At 39.8% G+C, this 27,404-nt stretch overlaps 2 protein-coding genes across 2 annotated transcripts in view; both read left to right on the top strand.

The window, feature by feature from the left end:
• The window catches only part of Tm9sf3 (transmembrane 9 superfamily member 3), a 48,235-nt gene extending 29,610 nt beyond the window's left edge, over positions 1–18,625 (top strand). The window contains exons 8-15 of the mRNA XM_055591504.1: positions 3,194–3,288; positions 3,652–3,782; positions 9,438–9,577; positions 11,846–11,914; positions 14,248–14,394; positions 15,163–15,246; positions 15,363–15,439; positions 17,281–18,625. Of these exons, the coding sequence (XP_055447479.1) occupies positions 3,194–3,288; positions 3,652–3,782; positions 9,438–9,577; positions 11,846–11,914; positions 14,248–14,394; positions 15,163–15,246; positions 15,363–15,439; positions 17,281–17,348 (811 nt within the window). The 3' untranslated portion in view covers positions 17,349–18,625. The remainder of the gene's footprint in view (positions 1–3,193; positions 3,289–3,651; positions 3,783–9,437; positions 9,578–11,845; positions 11,915–14,247; positions 14,395–15,162; positions 15,247–15,362; positions 15,440–17,280) is intronic.
• Positions 18,626–25,884: 7,259 nt separating this feature from the next.
• The window catches only part of Tll2 (tolloid like 2), a 108,003-nt gene continuing 106,483 nt past the window's right edge, over positions 25,885–27,404 (top strand). The window contains exon 1 of the mRNA XM_055591659.1: positions 25,885–26,050. Within this exon, the coding sequence (XP_055447634.1) occupies positions 25,885–26,050 (166 nt within the window). The remainder of the gene's footprint in view (positions 26,051–27,404) is intronic.

The raw sequence follows: 27,404 nt of genomic DNA, 5'->3' as shown, positions 1-27,404 counted from the left end.
AGTTTGGTTCCGCTATGGAAGGAGAAGGCTGACTTGAGAAAGCTGCCCTCTGACGTCCATATGTGTGCTGCAGTGTGCATGTTCACACTCGGGTTCAGAGCACACATACACAGTAGTAATAAATACTTCTTTAAATTTAGCTTTTTACTGAATTGCTGCTCCTCTGCTTGAGAGGACTAGGTTGTAACTTTCTGAATTCTTAGACTACCCATATAAAAGTACCTAGTTAATGTTTATGTAACCGACAGGAATATGTATTAACCAAAAAATGCTGTTTCTCAGAAATTTCTGTGATGTTTCTGTTATCTGATGTTTGCATTGCCATTCATTTACCACTTTTGAAGTAATTGAACTATATTTAAACTTCAGTGTTTTATGAGTAATTCATATTTTAGGGTATATTTTTATATGAACTAATTCCTGAACATGAGAAAAGTTATTTCAAATCAAGCAGCCATGCTTTACATTAAGGACTGATTCTAATTCAATCCCATTATTCAGTGTTACTTATTTATTTTTTATTATCATTTATTACAATTTATTTAATTTGTATCTTAGCTGTGTCCCTTTTCCTTGTCTCCTCCCAATCTATCCTCCCTCCTTCCCTCTTTTCCCCTTATGCCCCTCCCTAGTCCACTGTAGATGAGGTCCTCCTCCCCTTCTGTTTGGCCCTAGCCTATCAGGTCTCATCAGGACTGGTTTGCACTGTCTTCCTCTGTAGTCTGGCAAGGCTGCCCTGACCCCCCACCCACAGGGGGAAGTGATAGAGGGCCTGTCATTAAGTTCATGCCAGAGAAAGCCCCTGTTCCCCTTATTAGGGACCCACTTGGAGACTGAGTTTATGGGCTACATCTAAGCTGGGGTTTTAGGTCCTCTCCATGCATTGTCCTTGGTTGGGGTATCCATCTCTGCAGGGCCCCAAGGGTTCAGTTTTATTGGCTCTGTTGGTCTCCTTTTAGAGCTCCTGTTCCCTCCAGGTCTTTTTATCTCCCCCTTTTTTCATAAGATTACCTACACTCTCTGCCCAAAGTTTGGCTATGTTTCTCAGCCTCAGCTTCGAAACCCCGATCAGTAGAGTCTTTCAGAGGCTGACTGTTCTATCAACCCAGTTTTTGCTTTGCTAGTCCAAATTTTTTGCTTGTTAATGTATACTCTTTCCTAATTTAAAGCCCTTCAATTTTCAGCTGTAAGAAGCTATTCTTTACTATGTAGTGTGAGGGCAGATCATGCAGTCTTCTGACAGTTACTGCGATAAGGTGTTGTGTTTATGTGGTGTGTGTGCAGTTATTTAAAAGTAATAAAGCTGAAAGTATTGTTATGATGGAGAAGTGGCTGACATCAGGGTCCCCTGTTTTTACTTTTTGCACATTTCCATGTTGAGTGTGCACATCAGTCCTGTATGAGGACTGTTTTATTTCTATCCTTTAGACAAGGAAGGTAAAGCTCAGAGAGGTGAAGTAATTTGACTAAAATACACACAGTTACTAAAGAGTTTTGAATACAAGTGATTTGTATTTCAGAGTTTTTAATTTGCAATGTTACAGAAACGAAAATAGTAATGTAGCAATGTGAAATGGAGAGAAAGTAAGACATTTGCATGTGAAATTGGAGGCATCACTCCAGCAACAGTGATTATTAAAGATAAAGAGCTGCTAACGTTAATAGGTGAAATCACTTTGCCTCTGTGATGACTGTGACAATTAGAGGAAAGACATTTGGGAGCTGTAGGTGGAAGAACAGTGTCACTGTTACTGTGTGGTGCTGGCTCTTGAGAGAGCCTGCTAATCCCACCCCGTGCTCTCAGTGGGGATGGTGGGACAGCTCGTTAGCCATGAGGATGGCTGTCACAATGGACTTCTCACAGTGTAAATGCAATGGCGTACTTGGAGGGTGGGGATAAATGCTTACAGAATATTTTTGAACAAAGAAACGAAAGATAGATCTGAATGTTAAAACTGTCCTGTGTGGAGGAGACTGCAAACTTAACCCAGAAGCCATTTGGACTCCGGGCCAGCCTTTTTGAGCCCTTCCTGTTGATAGTAAGAACTTCTGGTATTAGGCTTATAGTATACTAAAACCAGCCTTTTCTATTTTCTCTGTAGTTAGATCTAGACTGCCTTTAACAAACACATTTATAAAGAGAATAGGTTTTATTTGTTAGTCTTTGTGTGGAAGAAATAAATTGGCACTTAACAATGTTTGAGTTCTTGGAAAAACATTTGATTTTTTTTAACTTATTTTTAATTTTGAGATTTGTGGTCTTTTAAATTTGAGAATACCAAGTCTTCACATTTAGATATAGTTGAACATGGATAGAAATTAAATACTGCAATATTTTCACTGTTGAGATACATTTATTCCTTTACTTACAGCCTTTTGCAGCCACTTTAAGAAAATGAGCACAGGTGTTTGAACAGATGCTACATATCGCAAAACTAGCGGGCTGAAGACATAAATAAATAAGAGGGTATAAGTAGATAGTAAATATTTCTATTCTACAGCAAATTATAGTGCCATTTATTTTAATACTCTTCTTTTCAGCTGGTCATTTTTACATAGTTTTTTGTTTTTTGTAGTTTACTCAGCATGAAGGTTGGTTTAATTCTCTAAGTATCATTATTGGGAAAAGGTTAGAAATGGTCTGACGTAAGGTTGCCTTGTAGACCAGAAGATACTTTTTAAAAATAACTTTTTACAGGGAAAAAAAAAACTAGATAAATAAGTAAATTTTGGCATGTTGTGTCATTTAAAATAGTAGCATTTAATATAAATTATCCTACTTGAATTTTATTTCTGGTAAGCAGGCTAAAATTAGTGTTGAACCAGTTATAAAAAAGGGATGTTCTGATGTTCTGATATATTTTTTTAAACAGAGAATATCCTGTACCATATGATGGAACTGTTTTATAGAGTTACAAATAGAGTTTTAGTGCCAGCTTTCCATTGGTGCCCCCAAATAAGAATTAGTGTATCACCAATTCAACTGTAGACTAGACAGAAGTAGACCCAACTTGGTATTGTTCAAATTCAGCTTGGATTGGGAATTCTCCTACAGATTTTTGTAATCTAAGATGTGATGTTTTTCTCTTTCTGTTAATTAGATCTTTGGTATTAAAATAATAATAAGGAGACAGACTCTTATTTTTGTGGTTGTTAGTTTTAATTTATAATACATATTTTTATGCCTTTGCAGGAGGGGATCAATGCTCAGTACAGCCATATTTGTCTATGCTGCTACATCTCCAGTGAATGGGTATTTTGGAGGAAGTCTGTATGCTAGACAAGGAGGTAATTTAGGAGTTAGCACTCTTGAATATTTAATTATTGCTAGTATTCTTCTACTGTGAAGTATTTGAAATTTTAAATTGCCAGTATAGGCCCGTAAAGGCCTTCCTTTATATTGTATGTAAAACGTATATTGTATGTATATTGTATTATATTGTACCTCTCTCAAATCTATTGTTTTCTATATTGTTTTTATGGAACCTTTGTGTTTTATTTCCTGAAATTATGAATGATTATTTGTATATAAGGTTTAATAGTCTTTGTATTGAATTTTTAAGTAAATAATTTGGAACTATATGGTATATTTTAAACACTAATGCATGTTTGTGTAGCTTGAATTTTTTCATAGCTTCCCTTTTCTTTTAGGAAGGAGATGGATAAAGCAGATGTTTATTGGGGCATTCCTTATCCCAGCTATGGTGTGTGGCACTGCCTTCTTCATCAACTTTATAGCCATTTATTACCATGCCTCTAGAGCCATTCCCTTTGGAACAATGGTGAGTTTTAATTTTCAACAATGGTTGAATTTTAATTTGAGACAATGCTTATAATAACCATTAAAATAGAAGGCCTACTGCCCCTCTAGTGCTCACTCCTGTTGGCTATTCTGATGTTTCAGCCAGTCCCAGTTGAGTCTTGTAATGTTTTTATTAGGCTCCAAAAACTATTTGTTACATTTAATCTAAAGTTCTCTATATTTTCTTGATTCTGTGAAGTAAAAAATTGATCTTACACTGGGTGGTGGTGGTGGTGGTGGTGGTGGTGGTGGTGGTGGTGGTGGTAGTGGAGGTGGAGGACACACGCCTTTAATCCCAGCACTTGGGAGGCAGAGGCGGTGGAATCTCTTCGTTTGAGGCCAGTTTGTTCTACAGAGTAAGTTCTAGGACAGCTCAGGCTACACAGAGAAACCCTGTCTCAAAAAAAAAAGGTGATTTTATAGCTTTTATCAGAGATGGGAGAGAACTGATAAATGAATGTATTGTAGAGAAAAAAAAAATACCAGGAAGCGTGAGTGTTTTATCATGGTGATCAGTGTTCTAATTTACTTTTTTGTTTCTGTGGTAAAGTATTGACTAAGACTAACTTGGGAAAAGAGTTTATTTGACTTATTTGAGGAAAGCCAGAACAGGATCTCAAGGCAGGAGTTTGAGGTAGTAACCATGGAGGAATGCTACTTACTGGCTTCCTTCTGGGCTCATGTTCAGCTGCCTTATATAGCCCAGGACCAAGTGCACACAGTGGGCTGGGCACTGCTGTATCAATTAACAATCAAGAAGATGCTCCGTAAGTAGGCCTACAGGCCAGTCTGATAGTTAGAGCTCTTCAGCTGAGATGCTTTATTCCCAGGTGGATTAAGTGGACAACTGAAACTAATGATGACACTCTACCTTAACCATTGACACACAAACATATCACTTTAAATCATAACCTTTCCCTTCATGTTCCCCAAGATCTAATTACTGTTATAAAATGCAGCATACCTTTAAATTTTTAGCACTTTAAAAGTCCAATTCTCTTTTAAAACCTAATCTCTTAACTGTAGACTCCCATAAAAATCAAAACCATGTTACACACTTTTCATAAACGGAAAACCAGGGCACAGGAACAACCAGATTAAAAGCAAAAAACCCCAATCTAACTGTATAAATCAGCTATTATAGCTTAGCGTCCAGAGTCTGAGCCTGATCTTCTAGGCTCTAAAGGGCTTAGGCAGCTGGGAGCTGGAAAGCTTTTTCCATCTCAGCACACACACAGCTTCTCTGTGGGCTCAGACAGGGTCCATGCCACACTTGCTGATTGCTTTCTTTGGTGGATGTCTCCAGGATGCCGAGTACTGAAGCTATATCTTTACTAGTGGTCTCTGCTGACCTCTTCAGGGACTTGAGCCCTGCCACATAGTGTTAGGCCTCAATTTTTCTCTATAACCTCTTCAGTTCTGGTGTTTTCACAGCATCTTTACTAGTGGTCTCTGCTGACCTCTTCAGGGACTTGAGCCCTGCCACATAGTGTTAGGCCTCAATTTTTCTCTATAACCTCTTCAGTTCTGGTGTTTTCACAGCAGCGAGGCTGCACCTTCACCAATGACCTTCTTGGCTCTCTACAGGGAGACCATGACCCTGGCACAGAGTGCCAGCCCTCAGGGCTCTCTGTGACTCCTTTATGCCTTTAAACCCAGTGCCATGTTGGAGACTCTTAGACATTATTTAGTAAGCTCTGCTGCTAGCCTGATATGCAGCCTTGGTCTCTTCTGGACCACAAATTGTGTTAGTAGACCCTGAGGAAATGACTTCCCTGAAGACCATCTAGACCAGTAGGCCATGACCTCTTTTGTGGGGGAGTCAAACACTCTTTCATAGGAATCACATATCAGATATCCTGCATATCAGATATTTACATTACAGTTCATAACAATAGTAAATTTACAGTTATAAAGTAGCAATGAAATACTTTTATGGCTGGAGGTTAGCATGTCATAAGGGTTCTAGCGTTAGGAAGGTTGAGAGCCACTGATCTAGACCATAGGCACTGTGTGTCTGAGAAGCAAGGTACCCTACTAACCGAATACCTTAGTTGGAAAATCAGTTTAGAGGTCTTCCTGTCTGCTCCTCTCAAGGCTGTTAGCTCTTTCTGCTAGTTCATGAACACGAATCCTTTCTCTAGAGTGTCATTGTAGTAATTTTCCATCTTACCCAAGTTCCCACAGTTGACAGTTCAAACTAAGCTTAATGACTTCAAGCATCTTTCTTATCCTCTAGAAGTAATAGGTAAGTAAGAATTTTGTTTTCTGAGAATCTGAATTTCAGTCCAGATGTTGTTGTTACCAGGACTAGCTAGAAAAGAGATTGAAAACAGATAGTTTGCCTTTGGATTCTTTTTGTTTGGTTGGTTTTTGTTTTTCGAGACAGGGTTTCTTTGTGTAGCAGCCTGGACAGTACTGTCCTGGCTATTCTGGAACTCAAAATGTAGACCATGCCGGCCTTAAACTCACAGAAATCCACCTGCCTCTGCTTCCCAAGTGCTGGGATTAAAGTCGTGCAACACCACATCCAGCCTCACTTTAGTTTTTACAGTTGTGTGGGTGCCCTCACAGGCATATGGTGAGGGAGCATGCTTGTGCCAGAGTGCAGGTGAAGCTCAGCATCTCTTCCCCTTCACCATGTAGGCTCCAGAGGTCAAACACAGGTCGTCAGGTTTTACCCACTGAACCACCTGCCTTATCTTTTTAACTTAGTGGATGAGAGGGGTGTTTCATACAATGGACATAGAAGTCCTTCATCTTAAAAGTATTGTGCAGTCTCCTATTTCTATTTAAGGGCACAATTCCTAATTTTGAAGAGCAGTATATTGGCAGATTTTTTTTTTTCCTTTTCTAGTTTGACCTTATAAATGTCCTATTTAAGCCTTTGCCAAACTAAACAGCAGCAAACTTTCTTTGTATGTTGTCTTTTAAAAGTTCTGTAGTTTCATGTCTGAAACCCTGAGATAAATTTGAGAGATTTCTCTTTGCACATAGCAGCGTCTGTTGGAAGGGTTCTCCTTTCCTGCAGTATATCTGGATCGCCTGCTGAGGCACAGATGGACACAAGGTGGACATGGGTATTTCTCTCGGCTCTTTAACTGGATTGCCTTATAAAATACTGTGTACAGAGCTGCATTAAAACTGAAATACATAGAGATACGTTTAACAAAAGATGTACAAAACCTGAACACTGATATCTATAAATGGTGCTGAGAAAAATTATATCTAGATAAGTTAATACACTGTGTTTTTAATCCAAAGGCTTAATATTGTTAAGATGTCAATTTTTCCCCAAATAAAGGTACAGATAGGTTCTATGCAGTCCCATTTAAAAAGTCCCAGCAGGCCTTTTTAGAAATAGGTAAGATCGGTAAGATTATTAAGAAGCCAGATCAATTTTGGAAAAAGAGTCATTCCAAAATGGATAAAAGTTATGGTAAGCAAGACAGTGTGGTCAGAACACAGCTTTCGGGAATTGGTTCCAATGACAGTGTTTTTGCTTTTCAGAAGTTTTTCAGTTTCATGAAGTCCCATTTTATTGATTGTTGATCTTAGAGCCTGTGCTGTTGGTGTTCTGATCAGGAAGTTATCTTCTGTGTAAATGAGTTCAAGTCTCTGCCCCACATTTTCTTCTAATAGATTTAGTGTGTCTGGTTTTATGATGTCTTTGATCCACTTAGACTTTAGTTTTGTGCAGAGTGATAAATATGGATCTATTTGCATTTTTCTACATGTAGATATCCAGTTAGACCAGCACCATTTGTTGAAGATGCTGTCTTTTTTCCATAGGAATGGGTTCTTGCATTCTGCCCTGTGGTTCCTGGGTGTAGAACTCTTGTTAGCAGGAACCTTACCTATTGAGCCCTTTTTAAATTGAATTTAATTAACTGTTAATTTAGAAACAGGTTTTCCTCTTCATATGTTGTCACTGCTGGCGTTGACTCCCAGTCTCCTAACTCCACCTCCCAGGTGCAAGGGTTAGAGATGTCTACCACCACATGTGGCTAAATTAGCTTTTAAGTCTTAGTTGCTTTCTTGTAATTTTGCCCTGTATATTTTTTGCCCTATATATATGTTGCCTATAAAGAATTTATTTCTTTTCCATCTTTCCCTCTTTTTTTAGTTCTCTCTGTCACTTATTCTGACCAAACCTGGTACAATGTTGGGTAGACATGGCAAGCACAGACTGTTGTCAGGTTGGGAAGGCGTTCAGCTGTGTGCCTTTAAAATGTGAGCCTCCATTTGCCTTAGATACCCTTCATCAGGTGCTAGAGCCCTGCTGTTGCTGGTTTGTCAGGAGTTTCTGTTGGAAATGAATGTTGGGTTTTGCAACATAGTTTTTCTATTGTCTTTGGAGACGGTGATGACCAGCACGAGTCCTCTAGTCTTAGTTAGGCCTCTGTTTCTCTGATGAAGCTTCATCTCCTAGATTTGGTTTAGTGTCTGTAGTTTTCTTATAATGACTTTTTCTGATAAGGTTAGCTTTCTGCAACACATTTTTCCATTTCAAATCTGGTATCTTTATAGAATTGAAATAACTCAAGAAATAGGATGGAGAATTATGAACTAGTATGTTGAAACTCTCTGATCTTTGAGTTGTCAGTACCCTGACTATGGGGGTCCATTGATTGGAATGCTTGACTTAAGACTTCTGATTTTTTTTAATACAAAGTCTTGTTGAGTTAGAAATGTGGTTATAGAAATCATCTGCTCAGAGCATGAGCCAAAGGAATACTTGTACATAATGGTTGGCAGTGATACATTTCTTAGGTAAAAACCACTGAAATCCTAGCAGCTGGAGGCAGAGGCAGGAAGATGTAAGGTCAAGGCCAGTCTGGGCTATGAAATGCATGCCTCCCTTTTCTATCAGACACACAGAAACACACAATCACAGACACAGAGAATGTGTGTGTGTGCACGTGAGAGAGAGATTTCCTAAGAGTCAAGATAGCTGTAAGCAATTAAAGTCTACTTACTATATATTACCTTTAACAATTTCTCTTTTGGCATTCCCAAAATAGTCTGTCTTGGGTTCCATTTGCTCCTTACAACCCATACACAAAACAGATTTTCCAAAAGTCAATTTCTAAGTAAATTTAAGTGTATTCTTGGTTTCTGGTTATAGTTGACCAGCTAGTAGATCTTTGTGTATTAAGTACTGAGAGGCAGCACTTATTTTTAACTCACATTTCACGTCTTTGATAGTATGAATTTGTACCATAACAACCAAGACGAATAAGTTCCTGAACCTGATCTTTTTAAGAGGTTCTTGTGATGCCATCACTGTTGTTCCATCCATTGGTTATAATAATGAAAGATAAGGGGTAGGCATGTTAAAAAAACATGACAGTTGACAGGGAAAGAGATCTGAAAGGTACTCTATTGAGGACAGCATGGAAGAATAGGGACAGTGGGAGCTAAAAGTAGGAAAGAGTTCAACTTGTGTTTGATTCAGCGTGAACATTTTCTCCTGTTTCCAGTATTGCATTCCTTGTATCATTATAACCCTTACTAGAACTTAACGTTTCCTCTGTGCTCAAAGTGCATTTGAAATTTCAGGTGTCTCTCTTACTTGTTTTTATTAGTGTTTTTGTTCTCTGAGTAACCACACACATTTTTACTTAATTTGCAGGTGGCCGTTTGTTGCATCTGTTTTTTTGTTATTCTTCCTCTAAATCTTGTTGGTACAATACTTGGCCGAAATCTGTCAGGTCAGCCCAACTTCCCTTGTCGTGTCAATGCTGTGCCTCGTCCTATCCCGGAGAAAAAATGGTAAAGAGAATGCTAAAGCTTATTTGATTGTTGTCACAGTGTATAAGTTCTTAAGGTTGTTGTGTACATGTAACTTTAGAAGCAGCTTGTGTTTTATGCAAATGACTGTATAGGTTTGAGAATTTGTTCATTTAAATTTTCCCATCAATCTTCATTGTAAAGAGTATAATAAGCTGTGCCCTTATTTTTGCTTTCTGAATATTGGTGTCATTCACATGTCAAAAGTTTGATAAATACACTAATGTGTAGAGGTGTGTGGGAAGTAAAGCTTCAACAGTTTTTAAGCATGCAAATCAAATGTGGTTGCTGCCTGTTTTTTGTAAATAAAAACAGCCATATCCAGCCTTCACATACTAGTTATGGGTTCTTTTACTCTCCAGCACCAGAGTTGATAGAGTAATAGCTACAACAGAGGCCATATCACCAGCAAAATCTGAAACTTTGAATTACTGAAAAATCTGCAAACTAATTTCCTTTTCCTTCCATATATTTTATTCTAAATACTGGCCCATTTTTTTCCATATAAGTCAACCAATTGAGAGGTGACATAAGATTGAGGCCGGTTGTAATTAAATATTTGAACACCATACAGTCCAAAGATATACTAATTTGATACTTCTTTGCTAAAAAAAATAATAGGAAAGATATTAAAAGTCTTTGTTTTCCATAATTAAGCCACTATGTTTCTATAAGCACAAAACTGTGTAGGAATGATAAACATTTCAGTTTGTAGCACAGTAGAATCTGGGCTGTGTTTAAGATAGCATTGGTTAGTGTTACATGACATCAAGGCATACACATGTTCAGGACCAAAGCTTTGAGAAAGTCCCACAGTGGAACGTGGTTGAGCACTGCCGGAAACACCTTGGGTTCAAATGTGTTTGATGTTGATTAATTTTTGGTCATTGAGTGTTCACAAAACTTTTACTCTGGCTGAAATTTTCGCAATCTACACATTCAGTTATATGACTCAGTCTTAAGAGCTTTGATAATAGTGAACTATTCCAATTTTAGGAATTTGTTGTGAGATTGGTGCCTGTGAGGAGCTTTGGATTGAAGAGTTCTGAATACGCTTTTTAAACTACTTTCCCCCTAAATCAATATTAGATTACCAGGGCTCATTAGTATCCTCATGTTCAGCGTGTTGCCAGAGAGAGAAAGGTAAGAGCAAAAGCTTGGTCAGAAACCACTAGCGATCTCTGGGAAGCAGGGCTAGTGAGGGAGAGATGCAGACAACATATGCCCTCACCTTCCAGAGGTAGGTCACTTTTAGGTGTCGGAAGGCTGAACCTGCCTTCATTTTCTTGTTGTTTTTTAATCATTTTTAAGTAGTAGATCTATTTTTAGTGGATGGTTACTTGGGATAGGTCAGTTTCAACCTCAGGACCTTGGCTTTCTATAAAAACAAGGACGATTATAGTAAATGACTCTTAAGTTTTGTTTGTTTGTTTGCTCACCCCAGAGATAACAGTTTGGTATCTTTGCTTGTCTAGGGGTTGGGAATACATAGATGAAAAGTCACTGCTGGCCAACAGTCTAATTAGTGGCGTCTGACGCAAATCAGTAGAGAGTTACAGTACAGTGTAGTGTGTTCTGTGGTAGAGGGATGTTCAGGAGTCAGTGGGAGGATGAGGAAAGAGTAGTGTCTTCCTGACATACAGAGGGAAGGCTTTGAGAACCGCCCATGCTGTCTGGAAGGAGAACATGGAATTAAAGCATTCTAGGTAGAGAGCCCAATGATTTCACTTGGAATGTTGACTAGGAGAAGGGATGAAGTTTGAATTTATTTCTTAGGCTTTCTTTGCCCTCATTGTAAATCAGAATTGACAAAACCTTGATTATTTAATGTGTTAGAAAGGAATTAAAGCTAAGAAGAAGGTGGATAAAGAACTGGCAGAGCCGATTTATGAGAACTTGGTTCAGATAGGGGTCTCAGGACTTTGTTTCTTTTCTTTGTTCCCTGTCTCCTTTGAATTTCTGTAAATAAATGCTTATAGAGTTCTCAAAAGTTACCAAAATCTGGGAGGCTGGGAATAAATACTTAATGTGTTTCTTGTTCTGCCAGTAGAAACAATTTGTGTTCCCAAATACTTCACTCAGGTTTTAATACTAGATATAACTGATGACTAATTTGAAGTCTCACTCACATTTTTATCCATTTTTATCCATGACATGGTTTTTAAAGTGTTAAACATCACCGATTGTTGAGATATATATTTATTATGAAAATCATGCTACAAGTATACTGTCAATTTTAATATTTTCCAGGTTCATGGAGCCTGCAGTTATTGTTTGCCTAGGAGGAATTTTACCTTTTGGCTCAATCTTTATTGAAATGTAAGTTTTGGCAATGTTTTCATGTTTTGAAGTATTTAAGAAATAGAGCATATTAGATTGTTATGGAATCATCAGACAAGGTGGTCTCTCTGAAGTCAGTTTGCACTGCTATAATGAAATACTGAGATTGTTAACTCTTTTAAATAAACAATTTTATTTAACTCAGAGTTAGAGATTCTAAATCACAGTACATCATGAAAGCAAGTCAAGGCAGGAGCCTGGAAGCAGGTCTGGAACAGAGTCCATAGAATTCTGCTTACTGATCTGCTCAGCCTGCTGTTATACAACCCAACAAACACCACTGCCCAGGGGTGGCACTGCCTGCAGTGCTCTGGGCCTTCTCACACCAACCGTCATGTAAGACAATGCCCCAAAGCTTGCTTACAAGCCAGTCTAGTGGAGGCATTTTCTCAGTTCATCTCTCCAGATTATCCTAGTTTGGGTCAAGTTGACAAAAAGTATAACTAGCATAGCTCGTAAGTATAAGTAGATAGGTGATTTTGTCGCCTCTCAGCTGTGAGTGTACTACAGGCATTGGTGCGTACCTGGGAGGAGATTGCAGTGTGTCACTCAGACTTGCTTAATAGATCCAGTTCAGGAGCTCTGTATTGCAGCTGCTAATCCTCACTCTGACGTGACCTCTTCACTGTTTCCTCTCACCCTGGTTCTCCTAGTACTTGAGGTCATATTTTTTCCTGCTTCCCTCTCTGCCATTAGACACCTCTGCTTTTTCAAGTTATGTTTATTTTGGTTTTCTCAGACCCTGTCCTTCTGGAATGGCATTTTTAACTTGTTATTCTACAGATTTTTTTATTCATTTTATTTTTTGTTTATATGTTTTAACCTTTCAGTTTCTTCCTGTCATTCTTTGCCAAGGACTTTCACTTTCACTTAGGTTATATGCTACCTCCATGACGTGGCCAGCTGGGTGTTCATAGGAACCAATCCTGTTTGTTCTCTAAATTCTGTGCCCCTGTGTGTGTGAGTGTGTATGTGTGTGTTGTTTGTCTTTTTAGATTTATTTGCATGGATGTTTGCCTACATTCATTATGTGTGCACCATCAACAAGCCTGGTGCCTATGGAGGCCAGAAGAGTGTGTCAGATCCCCCGCAGCTGGAGTTACAGAGGGTATCAGCCACCGAGTAGTTGTTGAAATCAAATTCAGATCCTTTGTAAGAGCAGCCGCTTTAAATGAGTAATCTCTGTAGTACCCAGAGCTTCTGTTTGCTTATTTGACTTAATGAACTCATTTACTTAGAACCAGTCCTCTGCTTCTGTTGTTTTCTGTCCCTGAATTTGCTGGCTCCCCACCCCATCCCATGAGCCTTGTCCAGTCTTCACTGCTTTCCCAGTTTCTCACCCAGTCAAACCAGAGGAGCCGCTTTTATCATTTGCCTAACTAGGTATAGTGCGCAGCAGAGGGCCAGGTTGTCTTGTTACCGGGGTTTCTCACCAGGGAATAATCTAGAGAGCAGTGATGTTTTCCTTACAGTGCTTATCTTTACTGCTTGCTTTCTTACAAACAAATAAATAAACGAGGTTTTTATTTTTTGAGATTGTAATATAATTCCATCATTTCCCACTTCCCTCCAAACCTTCCCATGTCACCCCCTAATCTGTAGCAAGAGATCTGTAAATATTTGTTGAAAGGATATGTGATTGAATAAATGAATTACAAAACAGGAGATAATTTTTTTAAAAAGAACTGAAGGACCCTGTTCTGAATTAAGAACAATTTAATTAATGGATTTAAAGAGGTTTTTTTTTTTCCTTCTTAATGAAAAATGTTAACTATTCTTTTTCTCCATCCTCTGAAGACAGTATCAATCTATTAGACTGGTTTTTTTTCTAATTGTGTAAATTTTTAGTTTATCACTTGTTTTGCTATTTTATAAATTGCAAAATGTTACCTTGAGTAGTTTTACATCTTGAAAAAAATTGGAAGAATGAAGGAATTGATTTTATTATACAAATGTAGATTGGGGCTGTTCTCATTTGTTCTTTTCTACATTTTAACTTCTTTAAGCTTCTAATTTAGTCATTTTGCTCAGAGATAAAATGCTCTTTGTTTTTGTTTTATGAAGACAAGGTTTCTTTTTGTAGCCCTGGCTGTCCTGGCTGTAGACCAGGCTGGCCTCAAACTCAGAGGCTTGCTCTTTAAAAAAAAAATCACAAAAATATTTTTAGAATTTAATAAATGAGAGTTAAGAGAAACTATTGGAAATTACTAGAAGGGGTGATCACAAGTTTTAAGTAAAATAAAATGAGAGCTAAGACAGAAGACCTGTCAAGAGCAGAGTAAACCTCAAGGATGTCCACTGCTTCTCCTCAGGTATTTCATCTTCACATCTTTCTGGGCATATAAGATCTACTATGTGTATGGCTTCATGATGCTGGTGCTGGTCATCCTGTGTATTGTGACCGTCTGTGTGACCATCGTGTGCACGTACTTCCTGCTAAATGCAGAGGATTATAGGTGGTAAGTGCCTGTGGGTGGAACCTAAAGATCCTAAATACCGCCCCTCCCCTTTTTTGTTGTTCTTTTTATTATGTGGCTCTGGCTGTCTTGGAACTTATTAAAGACCAGGTTGTCCTCGAACTCAAAGTTGTCCACCTACCTTTTCCTCCCAGGTGCTGGGATTAAAGGTGTGTAACTCCATGCCCAGCTAGGATCCTACTGTTTTAAAATAAGTTTGCCTCTGAAACCTGTCAAGCTGAGGAAAGGGTTTGTACAGAACTTTACTGCTTAGGATAATAGAGGAGCAGGGAATGGTAGTGCGTTCTTGCAGTTCTGGCCCTGGGTAGGCTTTTGATTACAGAGTGATACTCTGGTTCAAAAATTAAAATGAATGAATAAAAAAAGATAGTAGAGGGATTTTTTTTTTCTAGTTGTAAATATAATGAAAATTTTATAGGAAAATGGTATCGTGTCAGTCAAAACTTTTTTTGTCCTGTTGGAAGTAATTCTAGAAAGAATTCTGTGTTGACCTTGTGAGGAAGCATCTTTCTGTTTTAAACTTCACTTTGAAAGGGGGAATTGGTTTATTTAAATTTACTCAGAGAATCTGACCAGACTCAGAGTTCCTAGTTCCTAGGCCCTTCTCTGTTAATATTTAGCATCAGGTATAAGTATTTGTTTTTAAGTGTGCAGAATTTTAAAGGATATTTTTGTAATTTCTTTGTCTTAAAATTTAGAGTGTCATTCATTCCAAAAGTTATAATCTTTTAATTTTGGGTTTTATTCCAGGCAATGGACAAGTTTTCTCTCTGCTGCATCAACTGCAATCTATGTTTACATGTATTCCTTTTACTACTATTTTTTCAAAACAAAGTAAGTGGAGTTTTCTCTCATGTCTTACCTGGGAAACCACTTGTCCTTTAAAAAAGTGTAAAGCCTCAGATTGAAAGTAAAATGTATGTGTTGAATATTATTCTATTGTATTGCAGGATGTATGGCTTATTTCAAACATCATTTTACTTTGGATATATGGCGGTATTTAGCACAGCCTTGGGGATAATGTGTGGTAAGTTTTTAAATTTTTGGAACATCATGAGAAAATTCTGATCATCTCAGCATTAGGAAAACATTATAATTAGGAGATAAGAAATTCTGGGCTGACAAGGTGATCCAGCAGGTAAAAATATTTATTCTCAAGCCTGACAAACCTGAGTTTGATCCCTGGAACTCCTATAAAGATAGAACCAGAGAACTGACTCCAAAAAGTTGTTCTCTGACCTCTTCATTCATGTGCTGTGGCCAACATGACTCACTCCAATAATAAATAATTAAATAGAAACTAAGGAATTCTGTTCCTTTGCTTTATCAGGAACATCAGAATGAATTCAGAAGTTTGCCTTCAGTTTTTTTTGGAGTTTTTCTTTTCTTTTCCTTTAAAACTCTCCCTTAAAATCTGATCTGTCACCTGATAAATTTCTATTTTTGTAGCCATTCTAATGATGCTACATAGCAAAGAATTATTGTGGTTAGTTTCTCATTCATGTTGGAATTATCTTGCTTTGATACTGTGTTTTTCTGTGTTGCTCAGGCTAGTCCTAAACTACTGGTCTCAAGTGATCCTCCTCTTCCGCCTCCTGAGTAGCTAAGATTACAAGTGTGTATGGCACCACATGCAGTTGAGAATTGGCACTTTAAAGCATGTGATAATTGGAAAGGATTGTAATATCAGCAGGTGAAAGGTGCTGTCTGAATGATTTCTCTTTAAAAGTTCTCTGATTGTTGCTGAAGATACCAGTGTCTAGAAAGTTACTGGTAATGAGTGCGGCATACTTACTCAGTTTTCTTCAGTGGATTTGGCAGAGTGTATCCCTGATACACATTCCTCTCTACTCTACACTTTCTATAAAAAAGCAGTTCAAGCTATAATAACCTGTTGTACTGAATCCTTATTCAAGAATGTGTCAGTAGTACTTGTAGTTTTTCTTGGGAGGCATGAGGTGTGTGTGTGTGTGTGTGTGTGTGTGAAGTTAGAAGCCATTGATAGTTATTGCCTAAAATAATTCATTGGTGATTATATTATTCTAAGTCATATTGTTTTTCTGTTTATTAACAGAGATTCCTTTACAAAGAGAATCTTGTTTTCCTCAAGGACTTGAGACTTACCAGTTTGGGCAATAGAAATTGCTCATGGTTGGGGGTATAAAAACCCTTGGATTCAGTCCCTAGTACTGTAAGAAAAGTGACTAGTTTGATTGTATATATGTGTGTGTGTGTGCTATTAATTAATTCTTAGAAATGCAATTTAAAAATTTTAAGGAATAAAGTGAAGAATGGTCATTGACTACCTCTCCTAAAATGTTTCAAGTTTAATAAACAAAACAAAACCCCCAGTTCTTTGCTTATAAAGACTACTTGGTCTGTTCATTCATTTGCCCGTCATTCATCCCCTCTTCAACAAATAACCATTGAGTACTTTGATTCGCTAGGTGCTCTTGGACACAGAAGGTGCAACTCATTAACAACATCCCTTCCTTTCTGAAATTTTGAGCCCTGTTTGAGGTTTACTGTTCAAAACAGCAGTTTAAAAGGCAGTATTGCTTTAATGGGCTGGACTTGTCATTATCCAGCCACTCTTGCTTTTGTGAGCTATATTTTAACTTCATCTTACTGACCATGCTGGTAATAATTGTGATTTGAGTCTAAATAATAGGCTGGGTGTGGCTCCAACTGATGCTTTTTAGAGCAAATGTTACCATTTAATAAATTCAGAGATGTTACCCTGAAATGCTAAATTAAAGACATTACCCAGAAAAAGGAGTAGAACTCGCTAAAACAGAAAACAGCATGTAAATGTCAGGCCCTGGTCCCATTGTATTTGTTTCAAAATATGTTATTTTATTGTTTCAGGAGCAATTGGTTACATGGGAACAAGTGCCTTTGTTCGAAAAATCTATACTAATGTGAAAATTGACTAGACAACTGAGACAACCTGGAACTTCGGATCAGTTTCTCTTTCATGAGGGTGGAACTTGCACAGAAAAGAAGAATAAGCGCAAGAAGAAATTTGGGCTTAACACTGGGTACTTTGTGGGTCTCTTTCATGGATGGCTTAAAGTAACATCTATTTTCATTGATCCTAGGTTCTTACTGACTGCTTTCTCCAACTGTTCACAGCAAATGCTTGGATTTTATCAGTAGGCATTGCAGTTCATGGCTAATCTTCCCCAAACTAGCTCATTAAAGATGAAATAGACCAGCTCTCTTCAGTGAAGAGGACAAATAGTTTATTTAAAGCATTTGTTCCAATAAAATAAGTAGAGGGAAACTTGGATGCTAAAATTCCATGAGTAGAAATCTTCCTGGCACTTGATGTTTCTATGTTATTGAAAAATGATGTTCCAGAAAGATGACTTTTTCTCTTATTTTTACTGCCATTGTTGATCTATTGTGGGACATTTTTATATAATGAACCTGGGTTCTTTTTGACCTGTTTTTGGTCGTCCCTCCATTCAACTGCATCTTTTTTTTTTTTTTTTTTTAACAAAATTAAAAGCTATTGAATTCTGAATGGAATATATCTGCTGTCATCTTAATCTTAGTTGGATCAACTTCATTTATTTATCTTAAAATTAACCAGTTATCTCAATTCCATCCAAAGAAGATACAGTATGAAAATAGAGGTGTACTCTCTATAATGCAATTTACTGTACAGTTAGTAAGCAAAGTGTTAAATGGAAAAGAAACTTGTTTTTATTAAACATTTGGAGATTTAGATAAATTACATTTTAACGTCTAAAGTGATTATCTTTCCCTCCTCCCCCCAATTTAGTCTTATATCCTTTTTGGGGGGTTTCAATGAAGGCTTTACATAAGAAATTATTAAAAAAAAAAACAAGGGGGGTCAATAAATGTATATAACATTAATAATGTCGTGTAGGTGTAGGTTCCTGGATGCATTTGGATGTACAGATTGACTGGAGGACTTTTTTGGGATGATGATTGATGTAGAAATGTATGGGTTTGGGTGGCTTTTTACATCTTGCCTACCATTGCATGAAACATGGGGGTTTCTTCAAAATGTGTGTGTCATACTTTCTTTTGGGAGGGGGTTGTTTTCTTCTTTTATGAAACTCCTACTGGAGCTAAATTTGTAATTTAGAAACATTTAATTTTGTTAATCCTGTCTGGGACATTTAAGTAACATCTAAAGCATTATTGCTTTAGAATGTTCAAATAAAATTTCCTGACCAAATTGTTTTGTGACAGTAGATGTGTTTATAATTTGAAGATGCCTGCTCAAAAGGCAATACTACAGAATGCGATTTTGAAAAAACACAATAAGAACATAGTTTTCAAAATACAGAGGACCCACACTTTAAAATCCCCAGACACAGACTCAAGTTGATAGTTTATGCCTATAATCCCAGCACCAGGGAAGCCAACTGGACAGGAGTTTGTAATGCCTGCTGGTGTACAGAGTGAGTTACTGGCCACTGTGAGTTCTGTGCTACTCTGTGAGACCCTGTTTCAATAAGAACAAAGTCCGGAAGCCTGGCCACAAAGTCACAAAGTGAATGAGACCCTTTTTATGAAATTGTGGCATACAAGTCTAAACATTGATTGGATTGCTGTGCCATGTAAAGTGGAAGGGAATACAGGTGACTAAGCTAACAGTGTTAGCTCATTCAGTGGGTGAACAACTGAAGACTACAGTAATCTCAAAGAAATTAATTTGCACATATATTTTCTGTATCTGCCCATATTGTAAAGTTTTCCTAGAGCCATTCAGTTTCTGATTAAGTAGTTTGCGCTGGAGATACCCAGCACTATAATGTATATTGGTGGTTTTTAGAAAGACTCAGATCATCTGTATTAAACCTTAATGTGAAACTCATGCTTTCCTATTTACATGAGTTATTTTTATAAATAGATGGACTCTGTGTTCTAAACTGAGGTGTGTGACATCTTTAGGGTGTGGCATTTGGATTCTGAACCTTAAATGGTCAGTCATCTTCAAGCCAGAATCTTAGGTTCAGTGTCACCTTCTAATTCCTACATTTTCTTTTTATTACCTGCCCATATGAGCTTAAACTAAAAGACACTATTTGCTTCTTTCATGTAACTTTTAAACATGTAAAATATTTTTAATACAAGAACACTTAGTCTACATGTTGGCGGTGTAGCTCAGATAGTGGAATGCTTGCCTAGCTTACACAAAGCCCTGCTTCCATTCCCCACACTGTATCAACTGAGCATGACGGGTCATGTTTGCAATCCCAGCATCCAACAGGTAGAAGCAGGAGGATCAGAAGTGCAAAGTTACCCTCATCTATATAGTTCAGGACTATCCTGTGCTGTATGACATTCTATCTTTAAAAATGAAACACTTTTTTTTCCTAATAGAATGAATATATAGATATATATTAGACAGCAAATTTTGTCTTAATAAAATGTTTCTCATAATCTTGCAGGAAGGTGTAGGGTTTTCAGGGAACATGGCTGTTTCAGGTGCACCTGTTTTTTCTTCTAGGTTGAGCTCTGGAATTCTTCTAAGTCTGCAATGAAAAATAATTTTCAAATGTATTAAAAACATTAAAATGAATATAAGTTACCTTGAAAGCTCCTTTATAAAAAGGCTTGTGTTGATTGATTTATAACTTCACACAGGGGTGACAACGTCTATTTTGAAAAAGATGCAGGTCACAGGTGTCTTAGCTAGCTCTCCCTGGTTCTCAGTTGGTAGAATAGTTCAAGCAGAACATTTCTTAAGTGAATTGGAAGGTGGGATTTTTGTACTCCATTAAGGCTGTATATTAGTTTACTAACATCTTCTCAGTTTGTGAGCTGATACTTTAAATACTATCAAAAACTAAGAACATACTTTGTATCTTTAAGCATGTTTCCTGAAAATTAGCCACTTGGATATCCATATACTGTTTTCCCAAGAAAAAATGGAGATGTCTAGGGAGACAGTGAAGTGTGCCTAGTATATCGAGTAGGCTCCCAGACTGCAGTGGTTTGCAAAGAAACCCCATTCCCTTAGAATCATTGCATTTGTTATGTGTACTTCATGGCTGGTGTGTGCATGTGTTCTACTGGTGATAGGTGGCCCTCTTAATGTGGTTGCTGCAAATTCTAGTTCTTCCGAAAGTCACTTGATTTAAGGGTTTACCCACAAATTGTGCTCATTTTGATATAGCATTTGTTTCCTAAATGTTTACTAACACTTTATGCCAAATGTTTTGCAGATGTTATTTTTAAATTTACTGAATTTTTACAAATGTAAAAAGGAAAAAGTGTATTAGTGTAGTTTGTTCAGGAATAGCAATACATCAAGGGGCTTCTATGCATGAATTCCAGAGGCAAAAGCCTTTTGTAGAAACCTGCATACTGCCATTCCACCTGGGTTTTAAGTTCAGATCTGAGCATTGCTTAGTGCATCATTCTGTTGATTTATTGGAACATGTAAGAGGAGTGGTGATGTACAGAAGCACAGATGTTTATGTTTTTATCATGTAAAAGTGTGTAGTTAAGTTGTATTTTAACAGTCCTCTGAGAGATCAGAGGAGTGGAAATGGAGGAGGGTTGTTTCAAAGTGTTTAGGACTAGACTAGATTTTCAGAAAGGGTAGAACAGAAGGAAGGCACACACCAACAGACGTTGTGTATGACTTAACAGTCCTGATGAGGGCAACTGCTTATCCTTTCCCTTGAGCATACCTGGTTTAACGTTTCCACTGGAGCTGTGTGTGCAGGTAAAAGGTAAAAAGTTATTTCACAGTTGCCATAAAAGAGGCTGATAATGAAGTTCTGGTGGACTAGGCAAGACACATTTTGTGCTTATCTCCACCTCATCAGTTTAGGCTGCTTGAAAGTTTTTAAGTGCTGTAAGCAGGAGCTAAATGTAAGGGGGAAAAATGTTCTCTGAAGAGCAGGGTTTTCCTGTAAAAGTAGTCTCATTTGGGCTTTTCATTGTGTTCACCTTGAACCTACAAATCCCTGTGGACAGTCAGCAGGTGGGAAGACATGGTGATTGCCCATATCACTTCCATTTTGTATACACTCTGGGTTTGTGTAGGCCAAATTCCAACTGGCTTTTTAGTGATAGAAATCCAGCATATAATGTATCAGATACAATGGAGGATTCTAATCTAGTCTGTTAATTTATCTAAAGATGGATTTTTTTAAAAAAAGTAATAAAAAATTAAATGTGCTCCCTTTGGATGCTTGCTTGCTTTTCTTTGTGGAAAAAAAAATAATGTACAGAAAAGTGGAAAGAATGGTATAGTGAAAACGATTTTTTTTTAAGGCTGTTTTATCTTTTCCTATTCTTCTGACTTTTCTTTATAGATGAGGTGGAACCAGTGTCAGCACCCCTCCTCCCCTCTGCCTGTCAGTCCTGTGACTGGCAATACACTGGCTTTGTCTACAGTTTGTTGCTTATTTCCAGGTAATTTCACAGGGGTCTCCTCAACTATCCTGTGAAGCGAGTAGGGTAGGCGAGACACTAAGGCGGCTGCTGAAGGGGCTTTGAGTCTAGAAGCAGATTTAGTGCTGCTTGTCTTCATTATTGCCATGATAAAGTATAGATGTCACCTCTCCAGTCTGTACAACAGCTACATACACAAATGGAGGGGACCGAGTGTTACGATGAAGTCTGGTTGATTTTCTCCAATCTTCTTTGTGCTTTTTGGTTTTCATCACCACTTTCAACCAGTTTTTAAAATCCCAATCCACTTCTTTGGTTCTTTAATTAGTTTCAACATCTGTACATGGCATTTCCTGTAGGCCATATAATTTGGTTAGTGTAGATTTAACTGACTTCTGATCTTGTCTGGTTAGATTCTATGCCTTAGGAGGAAGCCTGTTGTTACATACCCAGCTTCTTGATTGCAGAATAAAGTCAACCACTCAGCATAATTTAAAATAAGTGGGTGCCTCTAGTCAAGTGGGGTCTGTAAATTACTTGAAATATTTGTTTTAAGTGATTTTCACTTTCAAGGTTGCTAAACATGAACAGGATTTTCAGTTTTTAAAAAAGACTTGTAGGGGCATTGCAACTGGCTGATTTTAGCTTACAGTGGTTCAGTCTAAGTCATCATTACTACAGGAATAGAAGTTCTGGGAAAGAGTCTACAGAGACACAGGTGATTCAGGCTGGGGTTAGTTTAGTCAGGCCATCTGAAGTTAGCTTTAGGGCAGACCTGAAGAGCTTAAGCACCCTAGATGTGACTGATGGATGCTGGCATGAGGATGCAAGTCTGTAGGACCCAAGTCTTCCAGGAAGAGACATGGAAATAGGAAGAAGCAAGATCCTGTTACAGTGATTGTAGATGTTGAAACTGACAAGCGTACAACTTGGAAGGTGGTCAGAGTTTAGGATATGTGATGGCTACACGAAGGTCTGAAGGAGGTGCTAGAGGGTCCAGGATGCTACCTTGAGCTAAAATGGTTTTACAGAGCTTGACAGTAATTAAATGCCTTCTTCAGAAAACTCTGTACATCATCTCAAAGGTGTAAAGGAAGGAGTGAGCCAGAAGAGCACCTACGATATTCCAAGGTTCAGTGCTGAAGGTAAGGATGGAATGGGAAATTGGCCGAGGTGGAGAAGTAAAGGCTAAAAGTAGATCTGAAGGGGTCTGAAAAGCTGCAAAATAAAATCTGATGGATTTGGACAAAGGAATGTAGATGTGACAAGCTGGGCAGGACAGAGACTTAAGAAAAAGGCTCCTTGGGTTTTCCACAGGACCAAAGATACTAAAGAAGTAACATGTAAGCACAGAAAGTAGAACTTAAGTTGAACGGATTTTGGTCATAAAGCCTTTCTAAATTGACCTTTTCCATGAGATTAGATTTTTATTTATTTACTAGTGTGCACAGGTGTTGTGCCTGTGCATCACTTGTGTGTGCCTGGTGCCTAAGAAGGCTAAAAGAGAACTGTACTTGAAGATATCGAGCCACCATGTAGGAGCTGGATATTAAACCGAAGTTTGTTGAAACAACCAGTGCTCTTGACTGATGAGCCACCTCTCGAGCCAACCCTGGATTTAGATTGTAAATGTGCTTTTATATTTAGCTACACAGAATGTGATGGTACAGGCCTATAATCTCCTCCCTTAGAAGCTGAGACAGGAGGATTACCACAAGATTGAAGCCATCTTGGGCTACAAAGCAAGAGCCTGTTTAAAAGGAAGTAAGATGTGATGATGCATGCCTTTAGTCCCAGTACTTGGGAAGCAGAGGCAGAAGGATCTCTGTGAGTCTTGAGGTCAGCCTGGTCTACATAGTTTCAGGACAGCCACAGCTATATAGAGGAAAACTGTCTCAAAAAAGGAGGAAAATATTAAGACCAAATTAGCTTGCTACGGAGCTGTAGAAGTGATGAGGAAAGTATTGAACATTCCTGTTCAGTCATTTTTCATCTGAACGAATCCATATATTTGCTGCTTAACCTATTGGTTGGTAGCCAGAGACATCCAGGCAAGCCTGACACAAAGCTGTGCCACATGCTTCTCTGTGAGCATGGGTCTTCAAAATATTTGGATAAAGGGTATTGATGAAAAGACTGGCAGTTAACCCACCAGGTGGCGATTAGAGGCAATAAAAGCTCCAACTTCTGTGCATGCCAAAGACCAGCCTCTAATGTCTGTTTTACAGAATTCTCTGTTAATGGGGCAGCCAATTGGCTGTTTTCATAGGGCCATCTGGAAGCCTGGAAGTGTCACAGAAGTTTGTTAGCCCTTTAGATGTCCACTTTGGGGACTTGTCTACTGACAGGTGGTGACCTTCACTGCAGTACATATAATGAACTGTGGCGTTGGGTTTGACTCCTTCCAGCAGTCAGGCAGAAATGCCATTCAACTTCCTACACCTATGGTCTACTTTAGTGGCCACTTGGCCTTCCTTGCCATTTGGTGCTAGCTGTTCCCCTCAAGTACCCTCATCTCACCTGCCAGTTCTTAACAGATCTTGACCAAGTTGACTGTAACTTCTGTGAGCTCATTTGACAACAGCTTCAGACAGGATCGGTCTGTTTCTCTGTGAGAATCAGGACAAAATGAAATACTCTATATTGCATCCTTCTGGTGGTTGACCTCTACTTTTCCTGGTTTGAAGGAATTGTTAAACATGGAACAAAGGATCATAGTGTGAGAAGTTCGGAGTCTGACGTAAAGGCCAGCTTTGGACCTGTTAACTGCTTTGTCATATAGCTGCTATGAAGCCATGTTACCGGTAACAAGCCCCAAAGAAAGGTTCAGTCTGTGTTTCTTCTTGCAGTTAATTTTTTTTTTTAATCTAGATGCAATCCACAAACTAGTCTGCACAGCACGTTGATGTGCTATAATGCTTGATGAGGGCAATTTACTTGTATATAAGATCGTTGAAAACCTTTCCAGTAATAGTGTATGTCAAAGTGAATCGGTTCTGACAATTTTTACATCAAAGGTACATCGCAGAACTGAGTTTCAAATAACATTTGATTACCCCCTTAAATAATTTGGGAGCATGTTTTTCACTGGCAGAAAAAGAAAAACGTTTTAAAGAATCGCATTTTTATTTTATCACACTAATAGCAAGGCTTGCTTGGTATGTCTAACTGTAAATACGCGGCGCTGTTCATCTGTGAGTCGCTGACTACCGAAAGCATCCCGGACTGGGGCAGGGTTACCGAAGGATACGGTCATTCAGAGGAAGTGTGCCCTCCTACGCTAGTTTCCCAGACACAACTTTCATGTTCGGCGGGGTGCTGCACCTGTGCTGGTGGGACTGGGGCCGTTGAGAGAATACAGAGAATCCTACTCAAAAATTTTTTCATTGCTAAGGGACGTGAGAGAGACACTGCATCCTGCAGTGAAGCAAATTCTGGGGGAAAAAAAAAAAAAGCACAAAAGTAGGCAGCGAGGTGGACAGGACAGCTCACACCAGGCTGCTGGTCCTGTGTCCTGCCACCGCGTGCAGCTGGGAGCTGTGAAATTCAATGCTAGAACAAGGTAGGGCGCGAAGCCCAGCCTCAGCGTTGAGGAGCAGTGCTGCCTACACGACAGTGCCAGGTCAAGGGTGTATTCGGCCAGGTGGACGCAAGCCCCAGGGACCCCAGCACTTGTCCTGTCAGCGTCTTATCTTTGCTTGGGTTCCTCCGAAGTTACCCGAGGTGCAGGGAAGAGGAGGGGCCTCGCCTAGGGCGTCTAAGTGATTGGCTGTCCGGGGCCCTTGGAGAGGGCGTGTGGTCCAGCCCCGGTGAAGAGGGGCGGAGCGGCCACTGTTCCTACCACTGCCGCCGCCAACACAGTCGCAGCCACCGCAGCCTCTACCACTGGGCAAGTGGTGCTGAGCAGCAGCTTCCCGGGTGCCCATGCCGGACAGGAACACCCTGCTGGGCTTGCTCCGCACCCTACCGGTGCTTGGCAGCCAAGCAGCAGCCACCACGACCGACCCAGTGCGTCGTGTCTCTCTGGACCTGAGCTTTCTGTGCGCGTTAAATCCCTCGGGCCCCTGCCGACCCCTAGCCACTATGCCCCAGGCAACTGCTCTTGGCACCATAGTGCTATTGCTGCTGCTACCACTGCCCCGCGGTGCTGGGGTGCTTGGGGACAACTCGGATATTGCCTTGGACTACTGGGCCTTGGAAGGCGAGGAGGGCACAGAGCAGCTGCATTACCACGACCCCTGCAAAGCAGGTAGGTACCACCACTGTTCCTGTCTCCGGGCAAGTCGGGCAGAAGTTTTGCCTTTGAAATGCAAATGAGCGGTGGGCAAGGCGGGCCAGTCCACTCCTGGGAGATGTCCCAGTCTCCTGGCGGAGGGGAGGGGGGCCAATGTCCAAGGGAAACTGCTTTAATACTCCTCCAAGTCCCAGATATCCAGGTCCCAGGTTAGCAGTGCAAATCGGGTGGCAACCGCATGCGTGGTCCCAAAGGGAATCCTGGCGGATGCGGCAGGCAAAGCCTGTGTGGGGCACGGTGGGCTTGGGTCGCCTGTCAGCCGCTCGGCACCCGCTGCTACCTACAGACACTGCGGGAGCTGAGCTGGCTGGGTGCGTCGGTCCTGGCTCCAATGGAGTAGCTTGTTTCACCGGAGTTCACAGTAGTTGGAAGTTTCCCGCGAAGTTTCCCAAGGTCTGTAGTTACTCTTGGGAAGAGATTAGAAGACAGAAAAGCTTCACAGGAGGCAGAAGAGTCGCCTAGGGAGAACGCCCACGACTTGAATTGCTCCAGCCTTTCCGGGCAGTTCCCTCAGCACTGAGATGGAAGTCAGCAGGTGCTCTAATTTCACTAGGAAGCTGCTCCCCAGCACAGCACCGGGGGCACCAGCCTTTGAGAGCAAACCTTGACCCCTGCTCTACAGTTTCTGCTCCCCACCAGCTACCAACCCTGCTTGGGATGTGTGGCGAGGGGTAGAAGGGAGTGATGAAGTACCCTAGCAAAGGTTCCTAAGTGTCTATCCTGGAAGGACCTACGCAGATCCGAGGTTAGGAGCAGGATGGGGCAGTTCCCAGCTGGGACCTGGGGAGGTGCTGGATTCACAACACCTTGAGGGCGCTTCCAGATGGTGGTCAGCCGGCAAGTAGTGTTTTCCTTTGGCCATGGCCCCACTGTTTTACTTGCTGGTGGGCAAAGATGAGGGATAGGAGGCAAGAGAGAGGCCTTGAAGATAGTCAGGGGGTCAGAGTGTGTCCTCTTGGCAAAGTGGCCCACCAGGTCTGGGCCAGTGCTTTATTCCCTCACTTCATAGAGACCTCTGCCAGCCTCAGTTTTCTCATCTCTAAATGGAAGATGGATAGCAGGGCTCATGCGGGAATTTTTTTTTTTGTTGTTGCCAATGGAGTCAATGAGGGTGTTGTCCTTATTTTTACTGTTACTGTGGTGGCCTGAGTGTTTCGGCTGGAGCCTCCTCATAGTGTGTGTTGTTTGAGGAAAATGAGGTTCCTAGGAAGGCCTCAGGAGTTCTTGAGACCAGAGGGTCCTGTGCAGGTTGAAGGCCAAGCTGGATGTGGGGGCGACCTGGTCCTACCACAGGGAAGACACCTGAAGA

Source organism: Psammomys obesus, unplaced genomic scaffold (genome assembly GCF_907164565.1).
Source record: "Psammomys obesus unplaced genomic scaffold, mPsaObe1.curated_primary_1811, whole genome shotgun sequence".
Lineage (NCBI taxonomy): Eukaryota > Metazoa > Chordata > Mammalia > Rodentia > Muridae > Psammomys > Psammomys obesus.
Note: the sequence above shows the minus strand (reverse complement) of the source record. Positions and strands in the feature narration are given on the sequence as shown.